This window comes from Macrosteles quadrilineatus, unplaced genomic scaffold (assembly GCF_028750875.1).
Source record: "Macrosteles quadrilineatus isolate MER2022 unplaced genomic scaffold, UCM_ALF_1.0 Scaffold_1__1_contigs__length_201487025, whole genome shotgun sequence".
NCBI lineage: Eukaryota > Metazoa > Arthropoda > Insecta > Hemiptera > Cicadellidae > Macrosteles > Macrosteles quadrilineatus.
Window position 1 is genome coordinate 100,969,796 of NW_026542594.1, and position 20,803 is coordinate 100,990,598.

The following is a 20,803-nucleotide window of genomic DNA, read 5'->3' on the forward strand; positions in this document are numbered from 1 at the left end:
TTGTGAAGTCTATACTTTGTTCACTATACACAAAAAAATTCTGCATCGCCATGTGTACATGGCCGAAAATTACTCATATCTGCGCTCGCATAAACCGTCGATATGTTGCGACAAGATGAAGTGTCATCTCACCTCTATGGACCACGCTATATAGCATGAGTTTAGCAAACCCCACAAGACGAAGTGTCATCACACCTCTATGGCCCACGCTATATCACACGAGTTTAGCAAACCCCACAAGATGAAGTGTCATCTCACCTCTATGGTCCACGCTATATAGCATGAGTTTAGCAAACCCCACAAGATGAAGTGTCATCACACCTCTATGGCCCACGCTATATAGCATGAGTTTAACAAACCCCGCAAGATGAAGTGTCATCTCACCTCTATGGCCCACGCTATATAGCAAGAGTTTAGCAAACCCCACAAGATGAAGTGTCATCACACCTCTATGGTCCACGCTATATAGCATGAGTTTAGCAAACCCCACAAGACGAAGTGTCATCACACCTCTATGGCCCACGCTATATCACACGAGTTTAGCAAACCCCACAAGATGAAGTGTCATCTCACGTCTATGGCCCACGCTATATCACACGAGTTTAGCAAACCCCACAAGATGAAGTGTCATCACACCTCTATGGACCACGCTATATAGCATGAGTTTAGCAAACCCCACAAGACGAAGTGTCATCACACCTCTATGGACCACGCTATATAGCATGAGTTTAGTAAACCCCACAAGACGAAGTGTCATCACACCTCTATGGCCCACGCTATATCACACGAGTTTAGCAAACCCCACAAGATGAAGTGTCATCTGACGTCTATGGCCCACGCTATATCACACGAGTTTAGCAAACCCCACAAGATGAAGTGTCATCACACCTCTATGGCCCACGCTATATAGCATGAGTTTAGCAAACCCCAGAAGATGAAGTGTCATCACACCTCTATAACCCACGCTATATCGCACGCGTTTAGGAAAACCCAGAAGATGAAGTGCCATCTCACCTCTATGGCCCACGCTATATAGCATGAGATTAGCAAACCCCACCAGAAGATGTAGTGTCATCACACCTCTATGACCCACGCTATATCGCATGAGTTTAGCAAACCCCGCAAGATGAAGCGTTATCACACCTCTATGACCCACGCTATATCGCATGAGTTTAGCAAACCCCGCAAGATGTGTCATCACTCACACCTCTATGACCCACGCTATATCGCATGAGTTTAGCAAACTCCACAAGATGTGTCATCACACCTCTATGGCCCACGCTATATCGCATGAGTTTAACAAACCCCGCAAGATGAAGTGTCATCTCACCTCTATGACCCAAGCTGTATCGTATGAGTTTAGGAAACCCCGCAAGATGTGTCATCACACCTCTATGGCCCACGCTATATCGCATGAGTTTAGCAAACCCCGCAAGATGTGTCATCACACCTCTATGGCCCACGCTATATCGCATGAGTTTAGCAAACTCCACAAGATGTGTCATCACACCTCTATGGCCCACGCTATATCGCATGAGTTTAACAAACCCCGCAAGATGAAGCGTTATCACACCTCTATGACCCACGCTATATCGCATGAGTTTAGCAAACCCCGCAAGATGTGTCATCACTCACACCTCTATGACCCACGCTATATCGCATGAGTTTAGCAAACTCCACAAGATGTGTCATCACACCTCTATGGCCCACGCTATATCGCATGAGTTTAACAAACCCCGCAAGATGAAGTGTCATCACACCTCTATGACCCAAGCTGTATCGTATGAGTTTAGGAAACCCCGCAAGATGTGTCATCACACCTCTATGGCCCACGCTATATCGCATGAGTTTAGCAAACCCCGCAAGATGTGTCATCACACCTCTATGGCCCACGCTATATCGCATGAGTTTAGCAAACTCCACAAGATGTGTCATCACACCTCTATGGCCCACGCTATATCGCATGAGTTTAACAAACCCCGCAAGATGAAGTGTCATCTCACCTCTATGGCCCACGCTATATAGCATGAGTTTAGCAAACCCCACAAGACGAAGTGTCATCACACCTCTATGGCCCACGCTATATCGCATGAGTTTAGCAAACCCCGCAAGATGTGTCATCACTCACACCTCTATGACCCACGCTATATCGCATGAGTTTAGCAAACTCCACAAGATGTGTCATCACACCTCTATGGCCCACGCTATATCGCATGAGTTTAACAAACCCCGCAAGATGAAGTGTCATCTCACCTCTATGACCCAAGCTGTATCGTATGAGTTTAGGAAACCCCGCAAGATGTGTCATCACACCTCTATGGCCCACGCTATATCGCATGAGTTTAGCAAACCCCGCAAGATGTGTCATCACACCTCTATGGCCCACGCTATATCGCATGAGTTTAGCAAACTCCACAAGATGTGTCATCACACCTCTATGGCCCACGCTATATCGCATGAGTTTAACAAACCCCGCAAGATGAAGCGTTATCACACCTCTATGACCCACGCTATATCGCATGAGTTTAGCAAACCCCGCAAGATGTGTCATCACTCACACCTCTATGACCCACGCTATATCGCATGAGTTTAGCAAACTCCACAAGATGTGTCATCACACCTCTATGGCCCACGCTATATCGCATGAGTTTAACAAACCCCGCAAGATGAAGTGTCATCACACCTCTATGACCCAAGCTGTATCGTATGAGTTTAGGAAACCCCGCAAGATGTGTCATCACACCTCTATGGCCCACGCTATATCGCATGAGTTTAGCAAACCCCGCAAGATGTGTCATCACACCTCTATGGCCCACGCTATATCGCATGAGTTTAGCAAACTCCACAAGATGTGTCATCACACCTCTATGGCCCACGCTATATCGCATGAGTTTAACAAACCCCGCAAGATGAAGTGTCATCTCACCTCTATGGCCCACGCTATATAGCATGAGTTTAGCAAACCCCACAAGACGAAGTGTCATCACACCTCTATGGCCCACGCTATATCACACGAGTTTAGCAAACCCCACAAGATGAAGTGTCATCTCACCTCTATGGTCCACGCTATATAGCATGAGTTTAGCAAACCCCACAAGATGAAGTGTCATCACACCTCTATGGCCCACGCTATATAGCATGAGTTTAACAAACCCCGCAAGATGAAGTGTCATCTCACCTCTATGGCCCACGCTATATAGCAAGAGTTTAGCAAACCCCACAAGATGAAGTGTCATCACACCTCTATGGTCCACGCTATATAGCATGAGTTTAGCAAACCCCACAAGACGAAGTGTCATCACACCTCTATGGCCCACGCTATATCACACGAGTTTAGCAAACCCCACAAGATGAAGTGTCATCTCACGTCTATGGCCCACGCTATATCACACGAGTTTAGCAAACCCCACAAGATGAAGTGTCATCACACCTCTATGGACCACGCTATATAGCATGAGTTTAGCAAACCCCACAAGACGAAGTGTCATCACACCTCTATGGACCACGCTATATAGCATGAGTTTAGTAAACCCCACAAGACGAAGTGTCATCACACCTCTATGGCCCACGCTATATCACACGAGTTTAGCAAACCCCACAAGATGAAGTGTCATCTGACGTCTATGGCCCACGCTATATCACACGAGTTTAGCAAACCCCACAAGATGAAGTGTCATCACACCTCTATGGCCCACGCTATATAGCATGAGTTTAGCAAACCCCACAAGACGAAGTGTCATCACACCTCTATGGACCACGCTATATAGCATGAGTTTAGTAAACCCCACAAGACGAAGTGTCATCACACCTCTATGGCCCACGCTATATCACACGAGTTTAGCAAACCCCACAAGATGAAGTGTCATCTGACGTCTATGGCCCACGCTATATCACACGAGTTTAGCAAACCCCACAAGATGAAGTGTCATCACACCTCTATGGCCCACGCTATATAGCATGAGTTTAGCAAACCCCAGAAGATGAAGTGTCATCACACCTCTATAACCCACGCTATATCGCACGCGTTTAGGAAACCCCAGAAGATGAAGTGCCATCTCACCTCTATGGCCCACGCTATATAGCATGAGATTAGCAAACCCCACCAGAAGATGTAGTGTCATCACACCTCTATGACCCACGCTATATCGCATGAGTTTAGCAAACCCCGCAAGATGAAGCGTTATCACACCTCTATGACCCACGCTATATCGCATGAGTTTAGCAAACCCCGCAAGATGTGTCATCACTCACACCTCTATGACCCAAGCTGTATCGTATGAGTTTAGGAAACCCCGCAAGATGTGTCATCACACCTCTATGGCCCACGCTATATCGCATGAGTTTAGCAAACCCCGCAAGATGTGTCATCACACCTCTATGGCCCACGCTATATCGCATGAGTTTAGCAAACTCCACAAGATGTGTCATCACACCTCTATGGCCCACGCTATATCGCATGAGTTTAGCAAACTCCACAAGATGTGTCATCACACCTCTATGGCCCACGCTATATCGCATGAGTTTAGCAAACTCCACAAGATGAAGTGTCATCTCACGTCTATGGCCCACGCTATATAGCATGAGTTTAGCAAACCCCACAAGATGAAGTGTCATCGCACCTCTATGGTCCACGCTATATCGCATGAGTTTAGCAAACTCCACAAGATGTGTCATCACACCTCTATGACCCACGCTGTATCGCATGAGTTTAGGAAACCCCGCAAGATGTGTCATCACACCTCTATGGCCCACGCTATATCGCATGAGTTTAGCAAACCCCTGGACATCGTAACCTGACCAATGCACAATTAGTCACTGTAACACACACAACTGTATGTGTGTAGTCCACGTTATCACATACATATTGGCCAAACCCTGGACAACATAACCTAGTCAATGTACGATTGTCTACGCTCTGGTAAGACGTTTCTCAACCCACGCTGTCGGTGTCTCGGTCCAGACGGAAGTTATCTGACAATGGTCGTAACTTTCCCTCTCGACGGCACTCGCTACACATCGTCGGCGTCACTCTCACTGCGTCGCAGGGGGCGGAGGCCTACAGCTCTAGGATGTTGGAGATCCCAGGAGTAACTCAGCTGGTAGTTCGCGCCACCTGGGTCTTGTTGCTGGCGTCACTAGCCGGCTTCGTTCTGTGGTGCACTCCATTACCCAGTGAGTAAAAAATTGTTAACGATGATGATAACAGTGCGGCATAGTGTTGTTCTATTTGTTGTATTTGTGTTATCTACGGTGTTGGATTTTTTTAGGAAATATCCAAACCCTGGCCTTGTTTACATCAATTCTCGATTTTGCGTCCAAAGCATCATAAATACATGCCCCGATGGTAAATAACACTATTTGTGTCCACCAAAATCGATCTCGCCAGGAATCATACCAAGATTTGAAGGTAAGCACTATGATAGGATAGTTGACAAATTCGAACATTAAAAGCTGTGCACAAGTCTACCATTTTACATGATCAATATAACATTTAAACTAATTTGATATATCTTCTCATTTTACTTTGGGAGATTTACTTCCAATGGTGTCTACGCATGCTTATAAAACACTATAGTACTTTAATACTTTTCATTGAAATGGCGACCATACAAAGTAGGTATTTTAAGCCAAGTGTATGTAGGTAACTGTAATGTCACAAACATAAAATACCACGGTTAGTCCATGCTATCACTAACATACAAACGCAAGAGCGTGGAGAACAAAAAGCAAGGGCAAAATTTTGAAATTAGTTAATAATAGAAGTTTGTATAATCGAATGTGGATTTTTTCTTTTTTACTATTAACAAATTTTTAATTAATTTTCCCGTAAACTTAATACCTCACCGTTGGATGTAGTTTCAAATTAAAAAAAAATCAGAACACACTCAAACAATTTAAATTTATTTCATATAAAAGTAACTTCTGATCACACTATTTAAACGTTTCTACACAGTAATAACGTAAATTTCATTATAATCGGTCGTAGTAAACAAACCTTATCCCCAATAATAATATTAACTTTTAAAAGTTATCCTTAACAATTCCCATTCATGAATGCATCTAGGTCAAAACTAATAATTCCAAAATTAAAAAGTCTATCATCTATATTGTCGGAAAACGTGCTTGTCCTCGGAACTGTTTATTAGTTTGTCCGGAAATATCAAAGTCACCAATCAGATTATAGTAGTTGGGTAGCTTATCATTAACACAAAGATTGGATCATGACTTGGCTTGCGACTTGTTGTGGAAAACAGTTTTCAGCACAAGACACTTTTATCGTAGTTTTAATTACTGTCCAGTAATATTCAATAAATACATAACCGTATCCCTATAGGAAACTGTTATAAATTCCTAATATGCAATACAGTATTGTAATAAAAATTCACTGTTTGAAATTGTTTACACACCGGTGGCGTAATGAATTTACATCAAGACCAAATAAAAAGTGGTGTTTAAGTTAGTAAAAGTCACACCACTATCGTCTACATACTTTGAATTATAAAACATAGAACCACCAACGACAAATGCACCGTAACGTACACGCTAGAGCTATAGTTAATCAACTGGTAGCCTATTTGAGGTTCACATAAACTTCAGTCATTCCTTCAACTATACAAGTAACCGCTCTATTTCCGTGTCACTGTCATGTAGCTAACAATCAACAATCATATTCTAATTTTCATAGTACAAAAAATGTAGCAGGAGTTCAAGTTTAAAAAATCTGCGCACATGTAGAAAGCAGCTATTAATTACCAAATATTACAAAATCCATAGCGTATTGCATATTTTCATTTTTTACACTGCGAATAATATGGTACATATTTGTTTTCTATAATCATCTAAGTTATCTAGCGTGGCGAGAGCTCGTTATGTTGCATGTCGGTTTGCTGTAACGTATGTATACACTTTGTTTGAGGTTAACCTGCTTATAACTGGATCGATAAACTTGAGGTCCTAGGTCCATGTGGAAGAGCAGTTCATTGCAAAATTTGAATAGTACAGTACAAGAAACCTGTATTCTCGGCCTCACCTCCACTGCACTTACTTATAGTCATCCTCGGAGTCGGTGACCTTGACGTCTCTGTGACCTTGGCTTGACCTCTGGTCTGAGGTCGCAGTGAGAAGCTCCTTCCTCAGTGAAGGGTGATCGGACCTTTTAAACAAACCCTGTCGCCCGGTCATCAAGGTGCAGTTTGTCCCGCGTGCCAGCAATAATCAGGACATTGACACCATTTGCCATGCTAATTTCTTACTTTCATGAATATCAAACACACACATGATTTAAACCAAAGATTTGTTTTTCAAATCGACCGAAAAATAAACTACCCTCATGCTTCTTGCGTGCACAAGTAAATATTGTAAGCCTAAAGATGAAAGAAATTAAGAATAAAAAAAATAATGATACATTGTAATGTATTTGTTGGAGCACACTTTATAAGTACCGGTATTACATATTCGCTGCCAAGTATAGGTTGATAGGATTAAAAAAAATACTATTATTCGTATTAATAGAACTGATTTGATCAATAGTATTCTGAAATAATGCGATTAAACGACGTTCCTATGTTGTCATGGTAGTGCAGCGCACAGCGCACTGTTGTAGGCCCAAAAGAGTGGAAGTCCTCTTCTTGAAAATACCACTCTCCGCAAAGTTACTGATTCATGGTATGTGTTTTCCTTTCTTTAATTTCTATCATTTATTATCATTTAAATTTTCTATTTCTGTAAGATATCGAATGCGACGACATATAGATCATAATAATGCATGCGTTTGATGTTAGTCCCGTTAAATACAAACATGCAATAATAAACGTTTGGATTCGTCAAAGCCTTTGATGACGTCACAATAATTAGCTTTGACAAGTTACCGCTCCTACCGCACCATCGTGGAGTCAACCATCATCTTCTCATTGCAGACATGGACTGACTGGCTCGTTGTTGTAAGATGCAGTAATGAGATGGTAGACATCAGACATTCCTCCTTCATTGCTGACTCTGACTCCGCTTGCGGCGGCGTTATCTGTATTATTAAGCTATACATGCTGTTATCACTTTTGAATTTATTTCATTGCACTTTCGGATCAGCATACACGGGAAGCTGGATCTTTTCAACACGTCCATTACAGTTTACGTTTCTTCTCGTGTAAAGAAACCTCACTGACTGAATCTTATACCATCCTTTTTTAAATTACTAAACGGGGCTGAAATTAAAAGGTTTGGGTCGTCGTCGAGGTCCCAGAGATTGTTCACTACATGCTACGTTGAGCGACTACGTTGAGCTACTTCATGGACGGTGCTGTAGGCGTACATGTGCCAGTCCCGGTCCCAGTTGACCTCGCACAACGCAGTTATTGTTCCTTCAGCGCGTTGACTCGCTGATTGGATGATTGGCAGTAATGGCCGCCGATGTACTCTGTGGCGGGATTCCTCTACGGATTACTCGATGGATCATCATGATGGACAATGACGTGTATTTTGGCGGGAACCAACGAACCAGGCTGGAAAAGAGGGAAACACGTCCGAGTAGTTTGTTGATTGTGCAGAAGACAACTTCAGTCAAATTAAGCACGTAGTCTGTAATGGTTTGTACGTTTTGTCTCTGACGTGTCCGCGGTGTTCGTCTGATGTTTTCTTTGCAGACAACCACATAGACTTTCGTAACAAAAACTTGAGTTTACACTTAATTCAAAGTTTACTTACAAACAAATAATTAAGAAGATACATACCTACCTATAATAAGTAGATTTATATTTAATAATTTCGGAGTTTATGATACAAATAATAAAGGTGAGGATGAAAATGCACATGCAAATTCATTTTTTAAAGTTAAAATCGTCACCCTTTTGAATCGTAAAATGAAAATTAGATTGCATTCTACCCAAGATTAATTTTGCTCTCGTGGTTATGTAGACACCTATAATGCCTATGATTTATTCTGTGCCGGAGACCATTATAAATATTTATCACCTTCGAGCGCAGTATGCATTGTAGTCAGTGGCGATGTGACGAATATTAGAACTATCATCAGTCCGTCACGTGATGATGATCGCGTGCCTCACTCACACACGCACACTCAATCAATTCTTTCTTTTGCAGTTAACGACCAGGACTACATCAAGTGATGAATTCTCAGTTACTTAACGCCTTTTTTGCTATAGAGACTATTTGGCAATCATAATCCATACGATTTTGATAACACTCCAAGAACTTGCTATAGAAAATATCACAATTAGTATTATGGATTTGTCATTAGTATACGCTTGAGTGTTTCACCACGAAGACTCTGTCGCAGCTGATTGCTGTATTATTTACTCAACGTAGGTTCTGGGCTCCTTAGCGTTAGTACTTCTTTATTATCTCAGTAATTACTCAAGTTCCTGGTAACTAGCCTTAGCATTCCGTCATAACACGTCCTTGAGTTACACAATGGATTGCATAGTAGTTCATTACTGATAGTGATATCAAGCAGCGCCTACTGATGTAAACCATCATGCATATTGGTGTTATTGTAAAGTAGGATTAATGTAATAAAATAAAACGTATATGATGGTCATGGTCCCGAGCTCTATGTGTAAGATGGCCTTAATAATAATTATTGTGGGTGTCATGGCGTCAACCACATGTTGTTTAAATACCAAAGGCGATATAATTTGACCACTATTTAAAATTTTAACAAGGTTTAATTTGAGCCTTTGTACGGCTGCCATTTTTTGACTTAGTTACAGTATCCGTTTAAGTTGGGCTTGTGCTATTCTATTCTACTATCTATTCAACAAATTCAAACCCTTAACATTAAATTGTTAATGTTAATTCTAAATGTGCATATTATCAAACTATGATTTTCATTGATAATTTTCTTCTAGCCCCTTGTCTCCCTGAGGAGGTAAAATATCATTAAATAATGTTTTAAAATAGTTTCTATTCCGGGTCGCCGGAATTTTATCCCCCTGGAATTTTACCCCCTGGGCAAAGCTGACGTCACTATGACGTAGTAGCCTGAGTGGCCAAAAGTTTGTTCGCGGCCGGAATTTTACCCCCGCGGATTTGGAAGTCTAATGAAAATAGTCAGAGCGTGATTAATTAGATTAGCGATAAAAACCGGAATTTTACCCCCTGTCCATATAACTAGCGTTTAGACAACTTAAGATGTACGGGCCGGATTTTTACCTCCCGGAATTTTACCCCCGGAATTTTATCCCCGGATTTTTACCCCCCGGAATTTTACCCCCTGGCAGATTTTAGAAATTGAGTGATTGATTTTATTATTTCTGTTTTTAATTAATTGTAAACATTTCATTATTTAGTAGCCTATCTTTATTTATTTATTTTGTAATCTCAACTAAGTAAACAGAATTCGCTGTTTTATTTTGATCATATTAACTAACAGTTGGCTTCAAAGATCGAATCCTGATACTCAAATCTCAAAATTAAAATTAAAAACCTGTTCGATTAGTTAATGTTACAAATAATTTAAGATAGGCTACTTAATGATAAAATGTTTACTATTAAATTAAAACTGAATAAAGATAATCAATCATTCTCACTAGTTTATATATCTGGCCAGGGGGTAAAATTCCGGGGGTAAAATTTCGGGGGTAAAATTGCGGGTGTAAAAATCCGGGCCGTACATTCTAGGTTTTTATAATTTGATGTGTTCTGATGAAGTTCACAACCGTGAAAATATATGTTTAATTCCACGTTTAATCCATCGAGCTGATGTCGCAAAACTCAAAAGTTCGCGGCCGGAATTTTACCCCCTGGTTTGTGACGTCACGTTTGCCCAGTGGGTAAAAATCCAGGGGGATAAAAATCCGCTACTCCTCTATGCCTAGTAGGTAACTTTGTTCCAAGTTTCGTAGGTGTTGTTTTTTATATTTAACTGTCCTAGGACTTGTACAAGGATTTGTAGCTGCCCTTGTATGATGTGTTAAACATAATGAACTGTATTGTTCCAGAGCTGCAGCACGCATCATGTCTGCGGCAGTGCCACGAGCTGGACTGGCCGATGATCTGCCGTGTCAAGCTGGTACTGGAGGTCTCGTCAGCTGTAACAAGGTACAACAGACACAGACACTACATCATTGAGGCTCATAAATATTTAGGTGTTCTACTAAGTTAATGCTTAAATAGTTATTTGTGTAACTATAGTGTACTAGTGGCTTGTAGGGACATAAGTCCCTAAAAAGCTCAAATGTAAAACAACTTTTTGCAATACCGGTATTTAAACAAACTCAGAATAACATTATCTATGTGTCAGAATAGGCATCCCTACACCATATCTTTTGTGTAAAAACCAGTTTGTTGTTCTTCTTTGTTTGCTTTTGTTGATGTCATTTTCAATAAATAATTTGAATCACTCCAGTGGTTTAACATGAAAAGGCAGCAAACATATCATTGTTTGTGAATAAATACTGGTTTACTAAGGTAGCTTTGGTCTTGTGGTTAATGAGGATAAATAAAAGCTTCCCTGTTTGGAATTTTAAAAATTCATTGGAGGTTCGCCTTCAGGTGAATTGAAGACGCCTGCAATTTCATCTGCAGTAGGCTTATTATACCTACGACGATCCATATTTATCCTGTCTACAAACCTAAGTTCTAATTCACTGTCACCTTGTACAACCATTTCTTCCGAAGCTCTTTTGTAAATTTGTGCAAATGGATTTTCTAATAGAATTTCAGCTAGTTTTGACAATATTTCAGGTTTTAAGTCACTATTTTCTCGACGCCTTTGACGGATTTCTGTTGCTGTGTCAATAATGTACAATTGTTGTTGATGTGTTAATGGGGATGCGGAATACTATCCCCCGGAAAACTACCCCCCCAGGTGAAACGTGACGTCACAAAATCTGCTAACTAACCAATATGGAAGCCGTGTCCGCGACTGGAATACTACCCCCCCTAGACAAATCATGCTATGTAATTTAAATTTTAATTCAAGTAATTCCGTTGGATAATAGAAAATGCATGTGGTGAATATAAAACAGATTTTCGAAATGTTACAGCAAGTTTGGTTGGTTAGGTTAGGTTAGATTAGAACTGTTTGACAACTAAATTTGAGTGTCCGTGACTGGAAAACTACCCCCCCGGTCTCTGACGTCAATATGACGTAGGAACCTGCTCGGGGGGGTAGTTTTCCGGGGGGCAGTCTTCCGGCGACCCGTGTTAATAATGTACAATTGGCCATACACGGGGTCTTCATCATGTTGAGGCAGCAAATCTGAGATTGAACGATAAATCTGTCCTTGAATTTTGAAACAGTATGGTCCTTTTCCTGGAATATCTTTCTTACTGGCTGAAAAATAAGCAAAAGCCATCGCACTGTTGCATTGTCGAATGAATTTATACAGTTGTGTGCTCTCTTCAAACAAACTTTTAAGTTCTACATTAGTTTTTGACTGAGGAAGGTTAATAAGTCCGTTATGGCAACATGTCATAAAATGATTATTCGTTAGTTCTTCTCTAAAATGAAGAGCACTACATTGAATGCACTCTTGGTCCAATAATCCTGCATCATGGATCTTTACATTTCTCTCGTCTACCATGGGTCTCCTAAAAAGGGGTTGTAACATATCTTGATTAAGTTCGTCATTATCTACTCTTGCTACGCGCACTGTCATTCCTATGAACAGTTCCCCGCCTTTGTGGTATTCCCCTGGCGTTCATATTAATTACAGTACTTATAATGAAAAGAATATATTATCCAGCAGCCTACATACCAAAACATCTTGAATCCATGGTGATTTTATAAAAGTATGATCGAATATGATTACTCTACGTTGTATATTCACTGTACTAAAAAAATTAACTTACGAATGAATGCAAATACACCATTTTAGAACCAATTAGATTTATAGGTTATTTTAATTGTATATATTCACACAACCTTAACCTTAAAATGTGTAGAAATATAAAGAAAACAACATAATTTAAAATAAGACCAATTCAAGCCGGAGTCCCACAGGGTGCAATTCTTTCACCTCTATTATATAACATTTACACCTCTGATTTGCCATTGTCAAACCATGTCCAAACAGCCGTGTTTGCTGATGACACCCTACTCTACTCTACACACCATGACATCGAAGTTGTGGCCAATAACATTCAAATTTCCTTAAACGATTTGGTAGAATGGTTCACAAAATGGAGAATTGCCATAAATCCGACGAAGAGTGAAGCGAAGATTTTTACCCTCCGAAAACCGTTAGATCCTCCAAATTTAGAAATTCTAGATGAACAGATTGCATGGAACCCTCCTGACCAAGCAATAAAATATTTAGGTGTATACTTCGACCGAAAGTTAAATTGGAAATTTCATATAAATAAAAAATTAAATTTGGCTTATGGCAGATTATCAAAATTATTTCCATAATCAACAAAAAATCATGTATGTCTATGAAGAATGGAACCCTTTTATACAAAACACTTCTACGTCCACTATTGTTATACGCCTGCCCAGTATGGGGAACTGCTTCATCAAGCTCGATTCGGAAACTGCAAAATAAAGTTTTAAGGATAATTCTAAAATGTCCCTGGTATTTTCGAACCCGCCAAATACATTTAGAACTGGGAATAAAACCTATAGAAGATTTCATCAAGAAAGTTACATCAAAATTATTTACAAAACTTCCATTAACCAGCAGCATTGGTTTTTATAACACAGGCCAACCTTCTGAAATCCAGAGACTCCGACTAAAACCCAGATTGCCTCAAGATGTTTTGTTATAACCATTTTTTTTTCCATTTGTGTTTCATTGGTGGACAGTGCCTTTACAGTCCGACCCGCTAAAACAGTGACAATAAGTGCCCGAGGGGCTAGCCATAGCTGACCTCTACCTATGTTAATGTAATTAATAATGTTATTTTTGTCTTTCTTGTATTATACCTAACCTGTATAGCAATGTAATGCTGATCGGTTAATAAAATCTTAGAAAAAAAAAATTAAAATAAACTTGAACATATGATTTGAAAATAAAAACAAAACAGAAGTTAGATTTAATTTCGACTCTTTGATTATTTATACAGAATATTTATTCTATGTCGTTTATTCCTTAACACGACAATAACGTAAAAGCATGAAAAAATGAAACTTGAGTATATGATTTAAATATAAACAAAGAATGCAGACGTTTTTCCGACTAATCTTCAATATTTCAGTTTTATTATAGTATACATTTCATAGTTGACTGGCTAAAAGTAAACCAAATGCGTGTATTGATCACTGTTTTCAAATCTGTGGCACAGCTGTTTTAATTTCAAAAGATGTAAACAAATTAAACCCCATGTTGTTTTAATGGGAAAAGTTTTATTCTGTTGCGAATTTATGGTAAAAAAATAAGAAAAATGAATAGTTTTCCCTCAAAATTCACGTCAAGACCTTTAAAATAAGACCCCTCCCATCCTTCTACGGCCATCCAGTCACTCACAATTTCTTTACAAAAATTTGACTTACGGAATTATATATATAGATTAGTGTATTGGGAAACGCTGCACCAACTGATCGTTGATCGAAGTCGTAATATCTTTAAGTGTGCCAACTTATTTTTAAGGGTACGTACGTGCCTAATAAAAGCACACCGTTTTGTGTTGTTTGGTTGGGATACTGGTATGCAGCAATGCAGCAAAAAAAGCATGAGCAAAAATAAGTAAATGTAGCAATTAGCAACTCTCTGTACCATAATCAGTGCAAAAGAAGCGCACTTTGTCAGGTGACTGTAGGAAAAAAAGGTTTATTGTAAGAAAAATATTAATTTGGGAGTACTTTGTTAGGCTTAAAATGATCACAGTTTATGGAATGCTCATTTTTTATCAATAAACCATCATACAATTCAAATATAAAAAAATAATAATTTAATGCCATTGGGAGCCACACATGCTAATAATTATTACTAGAAATCACAATAATTTTGCAATACCAGCTCATCATAACCTGGAATTATTATTTAAAAAGAAGTCCAATAATGCTGGCACAATATTTTTCCAAATTTAGTTAATGTTAAAGAATGTTATTAAAAGAAAACCTGCAATAGAATAGACCACATCCATATCTGACGACACCGTATCTGTCAGACCTAAATTAACTTAGGTACTATGTTTTATCTACTGTGCCTGTACCTAAGTTAAGTAAGTATTAATAAGTGAAATTAATCTGTATGCGTTGTATACAGTGTGAATTAAAAGTCCCGGAACAATGTAATATATTTTTTGCCGTTTTAGATAAAGTAATAAAACTTGGTATATCAATAATAAACATGAATTGCTACTCTTTCAAGTTATTATTACTTTTTTACCTTTTTTAAGGGGGATGGCCCACGAGAAGTAAAACAAAATTCTATAATAGCAGCATAGGTCACGTTTGGTATCAAATTGAAGGTCTCATTTAGTACAACACATTGCCGCAAACCCGAACTCAAACGGACAACCGAGTAAAAAATGGCAGCCGTTCAAATATTTCTAGAATCTGCCATTTTGAATCTTTTGAACGGCTGCCATTTTTTACCCAGCTGTTATTTTGAGCTCAAATTTGCGGAATTGTATTCTACTAATAAAGACCTTTATAGTGATGTGCATATCGACCTATGCTTACGTTAATGATTTTCTTCCGACTTCTAGCGGGCGACCCCACAGCATTGCAAATTTAAGGAATCTTTGAACGGCTGTCATTTTTTTACTCCATTGTCCGTTTGGGTTTGTGGCATTATGTTTTACTAACAGACACCTTGAATTGATACCAAACTCGACCTCGGGTGGCGTCGTCCTGTAATCCAGCTACTTGGAGGTCACGGATTGTGGATATTTATAGGCATGCACTGTGGATGGGATACTCCCTGGTGTGGATTAACGTCCGCACTAGTGAGTACTACTACTATCCGCAGTACTATCCTGATAATTAGACCAATTCGTATATACCAAGGAAAAATGTGGTTCGGATTCCACTATAAACTGTAGGTCCCTTAGTTGCCATTAGCTGTTTGGGCTATTAATTAACAGCTGTGTCTAAGGTATGTCGGCCTTAGTCACTAACAAGACTACAAGATCGCGCCACTCATCCTACACTCATCTCCATTCATACTTGGCTTAAAATACCTACATAGTATGGTCGCCATTTCATAAGAAAGTATAAAGTATAAAAGTATAAAGTATGCTGCTGTTTAAGAATTTTGCCTGACTCCTCCTTGGCCGCCCCCCTTAATTGGTAAAAAAGTAATAATAGCTTAAAATAGTAGACATTTAAGGCTATAACTGATTTACCAAGTTCCATTTCTTTACCTATAAAAGTATAAAGTATATTAAACCGTTCCGGAACTTTTCAATCACACTGTATTGTATTTAGCTGAATAGGCGCAAAACCTTAAGGGTTAACCGCCAATTTTGATGGGTTTCCACAAATTATAAATTTAATATAAAATTAGAATGATGCCATGGGTTTTTACAACAGTGTCTTCTTCCCAGGTAACACTTTTCTCATAGTCTGATTGGGCTCCCGACCATACACCAGGGATAGAACACCTAGGATAGATTGATGCTCATCAATGACTGTTTATTTCCATTAATTAATTTGTATATTGTCTTTGACTTTTGCTCTGCAAAATTCACCATCTCAACAGTGGTGGCGATAGCGGGCCCGTGGTACGGGGGGACGCCGCGAACTAGGGGGGGCCCCGAGCCTTGACCGGGATTTTCGGGAAATTTTACCAGGCCCGTGACAGTTTGACGTGCTCTGCCCGCATGATAATTTTGATGCTCATAACAATATTTATATGAGAATTACCATGAGTTTTTTTTTACAAAAATTTTTAAAACCGCTAGGACAAGTAGTTTACAACAGCTAAACTGGCACCACACTTGACCCCATGACCGATCGATAGAAATTCTATACTAACATAAGTAAAAGAATTTTCATCAGTCATGCAGGTTGCATCAACTGTCCTCGTGGACTGTGTTAAGGCGCTATAATAGGGCCGTATTTAGATCCGATATGGCCTCCAGATCACACCAGAGATGGCCTTCTATGCTAATTCAACCAAATGAACTTGACCATTTCTTGCGATCAAATCGGCTACTAAACCTAGGAGATTATAAACTAGCTAATAAATAATTCCATTCTTTCATTGATACTATTAATTAGGAGGCTGCACTTTAGATTTGTTTACTTCGAGTCAGGTCAAAAATGTTACTTACCTACTTTTGAGCCAAGCAGAGTCTGGCCTACAAGATTGAGAGATCAAGCACAAAGGCAGAAAATATGGCTCAAGCCGATTTTCTCAATACTCAATACAATAATACCTGATTAAAAAGTAGAAAAAAAGTAAAAGCTGTTCCACGAGGATCACCCTCACGAGATTGAAAGTTACGCTTTTGCAGCGATCGCGGATATGGACGAGATCATTTCCCCGTGTGAGGTTTTCAATCTTTTGCCGCGATTGCGGAAGAAGATAATGATGTCCACATGACCGCAGGAGACGTTCAGGATTTTGCTGCGATAATGGAATAAAATTGTAATGTTTCCTTGACCATGCACGGTATTCTAGATTTTTACGCTATTGCAGAAGACGATGATGACGTTTCTTTTTCCGCTGGTGATATATCTAGGATTTTCCCGCGATTGCAGAAAAAAAGTATAGTTTCCGTCCCCGCGTGAGATATTAGGGATTGGGCTACGAATGGAGGAGATGGTGATGTTGTTATCTGAAAGTCCTAGGTTTGGTTGCAACCACGGTAGGCTATGATAATGTTTTCATGACTACTGGTAGTAATCACGATTTTTCCGCTATCATGGTGGAAAACGATGATGACGCCTCGGTGACTCGGGAGATGCTGTGCCAAGCAAAGTGCAGGTTTAGGCGGAAATACCTGTGATAATGTTTTTAAAGTTTATTGGGAGGAGGGGGGGGGGGCACAAGCTCTTATCACGGCCACTGCATCTCAAGAACCTTCTCAGTAATTTAGTGATGGATGTGTAGACGACTGAACTGTACCCAACAGCTAATGGCCTTTATCTAGACCTACACCAAGGGAAAGTGCTCCATAACTGTAGATTATGTACCTATATGTTTCAGGAGCAGCAGTTCCTGTGGCCACAACAGTACAGAGTGTGTGGAGGGATGTGGCAGAAGAGTAGGACCAATCAAAGCCAAGCTGCTCACAGCTAACGGCCTCGCACCTGGACCTACGATTGAGGTGATGGAATCGTGGATCATAATTTAGGATTGGTATTAGTCATGTTATGTCATGTCACCTAAAAAAATAACACTATCCTAACTCACATATTGCATCCTCTATGGATTAGTCCAAAAAGGCTTTAAGAACCGGTAATTATTTATTTCATGCAATAATTAAATTTAATTATTTAGGAAATTGTTTCAACAAAACAGAAACAGGCAATGTAGCTTGTAATATCATGCTAGGTGGTGTAATCATCACTTTATATTCATTGTTTCAGTGTAAATGGAGATCTGTTTGAAACAATTAACTTAGTTCACTTGCTCATGTCTTAGCTAGGTTGCTAAGTGGTTATTATGGTTATAATGGTTATAATGCTCATCTAGTAATCAGGTTGCTGGTTTAATCCTGACGGATGTCAGTAGCTTTTTAATGCTTTGAACTGGACCTAGCTGTCTTTGATAAATGGTCCTGGCTTAAGACACATCTTCTCTTAGTAAAAAAGCCACACAAGTTATATCACTCCATTCTACACACATTAATTGTTAACAGACACAAATTTTCTTCAGGTAAAACAAATTCTACATTTTGCTTCATTTCAATGTTATAATAATGTGAATACACTTAGTAAAATACCTAATTCAAGCAAACCCCCTAATTGCAGGGCTGCTGAAACAATCAAAGAGTACTGTTGTATTAAGTATGTTCTTTTAGTCATATGATTTATTTGTGTTTAAATATCTTTTGTTGACAGATGATTTTTGTAAACATGTTTTGGTAAACATTAGTTTAGTTGGAAATAGAGTTTGTTGAAACAAGATGTGTGTTTAATATTCTTGTATTAGAAATAGAACATGGTGGCAGCTTAGTGGATTTTTATCGAACTGAAAGTCTAAAACCACGCATAATGTCAAGTAAGGGCAGAAAAAAACGAAATACTCGGAGGCAAAGGTATGAGGATAACGGTGAGGACGACACCCAAAGTGAACTCAACTACGTTTCAGAAAGGGACTCTAGAAAGACTAAAGATGAGTCACGAGGTTTTGCATTGGGACATACGAACCGAGAAAATGATGCAGCTATGTATACTCCTACTCCGATGATCAATATCACTTTACCAACTCCAGAAACGTTCTCTTTTACTCCGAATGAGTGGCATTCCTGGAGGAATCGCTTTCAAAGGTACAGACGGGGTTGCGGTCTGGATAGCACTTCCGACGCTCGGCAAATCGATGTACTTTTGTTTGTAATGGGTAGTAGAAGTGAAGATATTTTCGATTCGTTTTCACCAAAACCTAATACTTATGACGAGGCTCTTAGGGCCTTTGATGAATACTTTGTGCCAAGACGGAATATAATTTATGAGAAATCAAAATTTTTGAGACACAAGCAAGGGAGTGATCCATCTGAAAAATTTATAACAGATTTGCATGGCCTTGCGAAAACGTGTGCATGGGGTGAACTAAATGATGAGATGATGCTTCTCGTCCTCATTATTGGTATGCAAGATGAGGGTCTGAGTGATAGACTCCAGCTGGAATCTCAATTGACTCTGGAGAAAGCAATTAATACCTTGCACCAACATGAGGAGCTAGAACGCCAAAAACGTGAACTTGCTAATACTAATGTTTTTTTGGTAAATAAAACGTCAGTTCAAAACGGTAAACCGAATCGGACAGAAGGAGTTTGTGACCAGAAATACATCGAGGATGCAGAAAATACAAAGAAGTGCAGGAAATGTGGTTATGATTGGCACGGATCACTGGCCGAATGTCCTGCTAGGAAAGCCAAATGTGACAAATGTTCCGAGATTGGAAATTTTTTTCGATGCAGTCCCTACCGCGAAAAGTGGATGAGAAAAAACAAAAACGTTGTTAAAGAAATCGAACAGCAAGTTTCAGACTGTGGAGATCTACAGGTTCCTGAGATTTTCATCGGGAATATAGAAAACAATGACAGAGCCTGGGCCCAGGAGGCAAAAGCAAGCTGTGGAAACCAAGTGTTAGGGCTTATAAAATTTAAACTTGACACAGCCGCTGATGTAACCATGATTCCAGTAGGAGTTCTTGGTGATTTTATTAAGACTCTGCCTCTAGGAAAGTGCAAATCCCCTGTGTACAGTGCAAAGAAGAAAGAACGAATCAATATTTTGGGAACTTTAAGGCTGAAGCTTGAACATAAGGGTGTATCAATTTATGATCATGCGTATATTTCTGAGGAGATCACTGTTCCACTTCTTAGCAGACGTTCCTGTGAAGAGCTGAACCTGGTGAAGAGGATCTTTTCTGTAGATTCATCAGATATTGACTGGGTTACTGAGTACCCTAATTTATTTCAAGGATTGGGAAATATGAAAGGAGAGTACAAGATAGAAATGAAGGAGAATGCAGTTCCTTATGCTATATCTACCCCCAGGGTTGTACCAATACCTTTAAAAAGCAAGGTGAAAGAGCAGTTAGAGAATATGCTTGAAAAAGGAGTGATTGTCCCAGTTGAACACGCGACTGATTGGTGCGCACCAATGGTAGTTTGTGCAAAAAAGAGAGGTGGGGTTACGATCTGCGTGGACCTATCCAAACTCAACAACAGTGTGAAACGTCGGTTTTATCCTATTCCAAAGATTGAACTTTCATTGTCCCAGATC

General features: G+C 39.6%; 1 protein-coding gene across 1 annotated transcript in view; it reads left to right on the forward strand.

Annotated features, from left to right (window-relative positions):
* LOC128998610 (uncharacterized) overlaps positions 1–20,803 on the forward strand; it is a 44,841-nt gene that overhangs the window by 9,744 nt on the left and 14,294 nt on the right. Inside the window, exons 2-3 of the mRNA XM_054424860.1 lie at positions 10,956–11,055; positions 18,057–18,177. Coding sequence (XP_054280835.1) covers positions 10,956–11,055; positions 18,057–18,177 — 221 coding nt within the window. The remainder of the gene's footprint in view (positions 1–10,955; positions 11,056–18,056; positions 18,178–20,803) is intronic.